General features: G+C 63.7%; 1 protein-coding gene across 1 annotated transcript in view; it reads left to right on the top strand.

Annotated features, from left to right (window-relative positions):
- The window catches only part of LOC104390717 (myomegalin-like), a 30,337-nt gene that overhangs the window by 23,548 nt on the left and 2,781 nt on the right, over positions 1 to 4,008 (top strand). The window contains exons 25-33 of the mRNA XM_009999911.1: positions 324 to 492; positions 636 to 755; positions 840 to 1,314; positions 1,536 to 1,771; positions 1,975 to 2,026; positions 2,261 to 2,478; positions 2,862 to 3,056; positions 3,504 to 3,725; positions 3,896 to 4,000. Coding sequence (XP_009998213.1) covers positions 324 to 492; positions 636 to 755; positions 840 to 1,314; positions 1,536 to 1,771; positions 1,975 to 2,026; positions 2,261 to 2,478; positions 2,862 to 3,056; positions 3,504 to 3,725; positions 3,896 to 4,000 — 1,792 coding nt within the window. The remainder of the gene's footprint in view (positions 1 to 323; positions 493 to 635; positions 756 to 839; positions 1,315 to 1,535; positions 1,772 to 1,974; positions 2,027 to 2,260; positions 2,479 to 2,861; positions 3,057 to 3,503; positions 3,726 to 3,895; positions 4,001 to 4,008) is intronic.

Here is a 4,008-nt window from a genome sequence, read left to right as displayed (position 1 = left end):
AGGTCGCTGCTGGAGAGCGGGGAGCAGGAGGAGGCTGGGCTGGGCAGCCCCCCTGTTCCCGAGCCCCGCAGGTTGCAGCGGAAGAGCCGCAGTGCCCTTGGGGACAGCCCAGCCCACTGGGATGGCCAGGGAGAGAGGGGAGCTGTGCCTGCCAAACGCCCGGCACTGGAGGCACGAGCCCAGGGTGATGTGCCCAAGAGACCTTGCCCTGGCACCCAGGGCGGGGGAGATGGCAGCCATGTAAGTGCCCTAGGCACAGGGGACGGAGACGGGGATGAGGATGAGGAAAACGGGGAGCTGACAGGCTGTGTCCCCTCTGGCAGGCGGAGGGCACAGTCCCCGGCAGGGGCTGGCCGGGGCTGGGCGCAGAGCTGTGCTCCCAGGTGGTGCAGGGACAAAGGCAGTGCCAGGAGCTGCAGGACAAACTTGCCGCCTCCGAGGCTGTGGTGCGGGCACAAGCTGAGCAGCTGGAGAAATACCACGTCCTGCTCCGTGAGTTAAAGCCCCGGGCGGGCTGGGGCGGGTGGGGGAATGGTCTGCAGCAAGCCTGGTGTGCCCTCTGCTCTGTGCTGTACATGGGGCAGGGGTGGTGAATCCAGCCCGGAGGGAGGCCCTGAGCTGATGGGGCTGCCCAGCAGGTGAACCCCACGCCCAGCAGCTCAGCAAGCAAGTGCAGGTGGACTTCCAGGACCTGGGCTATGAGACGTGTGGGAGGAGTGAGACTGAAGCTGACCGGGATGAGACCACCAGCCCCGGTAAGGAGAGCCAGGGCTCCGGGGATCCCTGTATCTTGTCTATCCTTCGTGGAGAAGTGACACCACGCTCTGTCCCCTCTGCAGAGTGTGAGGAGCCAGATGTGTTCAGCGAGCTCAGCCTGGGCGAGGAGCTGGGGTCCCCGTACCGCTCAGGGACGCGTAGGGCAGGCAAGGCTGCCCAGAAAGCTGTGGCTCCAGCAGACGTGGGGGTCCTGCACCAGCACATCCAGGACCTCAAGGCACAGCTGCTTAATGCCAACAAGGTGATCCAGAGCCTGCAGCGCCGTGCCCGCTCCATCTCCGTCACCAGTGGCTACACTTCGGGTGCCGAGCGACCCCAGCCGGGTCCCACGGCCCTGGCCTCCCCGGCCCACAGCCTCACCGATGAGGATGAGGGCTGGCAGTCCGACGGCCACGGCACCCTCTGCCCACCTGCCCTGCGGACACACCGTGACCTGCAGCACTTGGTGCACCGCGTCGCCCTCCTGGAGGCACAGCTCCCTGCGATCAAGCCGGGGGGGGTCTTGCCCAAGGAGCTGCAGTCTGCCACGTGGCCAGGGTATGGCTGTGGGAACTGGGACCAGGCAGGGGTCTCCAGGGGCTGCCTGAGAGTGGTGGCTTCTTGTCACATGCTTTCCCTTGCAGCCGGGCTTCTGGGTGTTTGCACAGTGAGGTGGACAGGACACAGACTCCCCCCTCTGTGGCACCCCATCCCTGTCACGCTCAGGGCTGAGTTGTCTGGCCACCCTGTGAACCCCCCTGTTTGCTGATTCCTCCTAGGAAGTACGACTCCCTGATCCAAGCGCAGGCTCGGGAGCTGTCCCACCTGCGGCAGACGCTGCGGGAGGGCCGTGGGGTGAGCCACAGCCTGGCCCAGCACCTGCGTGATGCCCTGAGGTCCTTTGAGGATCTTCTCCGTGGCACCGACATTGACTATTACTTGGGCCAGGGCTTCCGGGAGCAGCTGGCCCGGGGCAGGCAGCTGGCTGATAGGCTCAGTGACAAGCTGGGCACCAGTAAGTACCTTTGGGGAGGGACATTGTGGGGCATGGTGGACGAGGAAGGGATGCTTTGAAGGGCTGGGGATATTTGGATGCTTCATGCCATGTGGACTACCTGCTTTGAGCTGTGCTGTTCCATCCTGCTATGGGTTTGTTTGGAGACAGGCAGCCTGGGGTATGAGGACACTGACTGACTCCTCTCTGGTTTGGTTCTTCAGGAGATCAACAAGATGGGGAGGATAGAACCAGCCATGAACTCTTGGCACTGAGGTACTGGTTCTTAGGGAGGACCTGAGGGATCTGCTCTGCCCCAGGGGCTGTCATTAGTCTTGAGGTGGGGGGTCTCTGTTACAGGTGGTCATTCTGGGGCTGCCTCTGCTCCAGAAATGGGGAGCCTCAGGCTTGGGCTGGGCATCCCATGGCTCTGGGCAACCTGGGATGGGGCTGGCTGCAGGATGGGCATTGGCTGGCCCTGCCAGCCCTGGTGATGGGCCACCTTCACAGGCTCAGTCGGGAGCTCCAGGAGAAGGAGAAGGTGATTGAGAGCCTGGAAGCAAAGCTGCAGGAGCGCTGTGAGTCCCCAGGCAGCAGCCGCCCACCCTCCGAGTCATCCCGCTCTGCCACCAGCACGTCCTTCGTGTCCGAGGGGCTGGAGCCCTGCTCCGATGGGGATGTGGCCAGTGAGTGCAGCCAGTGCCCTGAGGAGCCTGCCCATCTCACAGGTACAGTGGGGTGCCCAGGGCCACAACAGTGGGCTGGGGACATGCAGGCCTTCTGTGGCATGCGGGTCCCTGCAGCAGTAGGTGCCCATCAGGCCTGGGCAGGGGCTGTGCCTGGAGCACCATGCCCCAGTGCCAGCTTGGGGGGTGAGCATGCAGCACCTTGAGCTGCAGGGGAATATCTTGGGGAGCCCTGCTGTGGTACCACAGCCCTGCAAGGCTGGGACTTGACAAGCCTTGTGTCCCAGCTCACAGTGTCTCCAGACATGGCAGCTTGGCTGCTTGGGGCTTGCCAGGGTCCCTAGTGCCTCTGGGGAGGAGGGGTCCCTGCCCACACTAAAGCGGATCCTGGCTAATGTCTCTCCCCATCTCTCTCCTGTCTCTAGGCCTTCATTTTGACTCCTTGTCCAAACCCGTTAGTGCCCCCCTGCCTGCACTGGCCCCTGAGCTGCCCCCCTTCCTGCCTGCTGGGCCACCCCCTCCTTCAGCTGCCCCACTCCTGGGCTGCTGTGGGACCCCCGTCTGCTCCCTGGCTGAGGCTCAGCAGGAGCTGCAGGTGCTTCGGAGGCAGCTGGGAGAAAGTGAGTGTGAGCCTCCTGCATGGGGTTGGTCCTGTGTGCCCTGCATGCCATGCTGTGCTGTGCCACATGGCCCCCCACCCTCTCTGACCTTGCCTGTCTTGCCCTGGCCCTTCTCCTGCTACCCAGGGCTACAGCTTCAGGGTTGGTTCCCATCAATCTGGCTGGGGAACAGTTGGGATGTGTGGTACTCATGCAGAGAGGACCTGGAGGGTGGGATGGACACACCCTGAGGCATCACTGGCCCCGGATGTGGGTGCTCACACATCCTAGGGCCCCTGGGAAAAGGATGGTTTGGTTATTTTTGATGTAGGAGTGATGGGGATCACTATGAGGCTGCACTGCCACAGAGCGAGAAGGGGGCAAAACGCACGTGGTGGGAGTGTGTTTCCCCCATTCTTCCTCCTTCCTCATTGCCCTTCTCCTCACTGCTTTGCCCTGTGTGTGCAGGTGTGAGGCTGCCTGTGGCACCAGCAAAGCCCACAGCCCCACTGGGCCCCTTCAGAGAGGGCAGCAAAGCCCCAGTATCACTCTGCCAACATGGAATGCTGCAGAGCCTGGCTGAGATCCCCGGGGCTACCGAGACCCGTGCCCTCTGGGATCAACCTCCTCCCAGCCAGCTGCTCTCCGGGGCCCTGCCATCAGGGTACCCCTCCAGCCAGAAGCTAACGGGTAAGGTCCATGTTGGGGAGCATGGGAGCATCCTGGCTGGGTGCTGGGGAGACAGGGAGGAGAGCCAGCACCTGAATGGCTGTGGGACATGGCTCTGGTTTGGGGCAGGACAGTGAGGATGGCACGGGCCAGGTGCCCCAGCCATCCCTGCCCGTCTTCTGCTGTGGCAGGGGCTGACCTGCTGGAGGAGCACCTGGTGGAGATCCGCAGCCTGCGCCAGCGCCTGGAGGAGTCCATCTGCACCAAAGACCGGCTGGCGCAGCAGAAGGGCAGCCGCCCCGCC

Source organism: Chaetura pelagica, unplaced genomic scaffold (assembly GCF_000747805.2).
Source record: "Chaetura pelagica isolate M959 unplaced genomic scaffold, ChaPel_1.0 scaffold246, whole genome shotgun sequence".
In the NCBI taxonomy this organism is placed as follows: domain Eukaryota; kingdom Metazoa; phylum Chordata; class Aves; order Apodiformes; family Apodidae; genus Chaetura; species Chaetura pelagica.
This window is presented reverse-complemented; position numbering and strand designations above follow the sequence as displayed.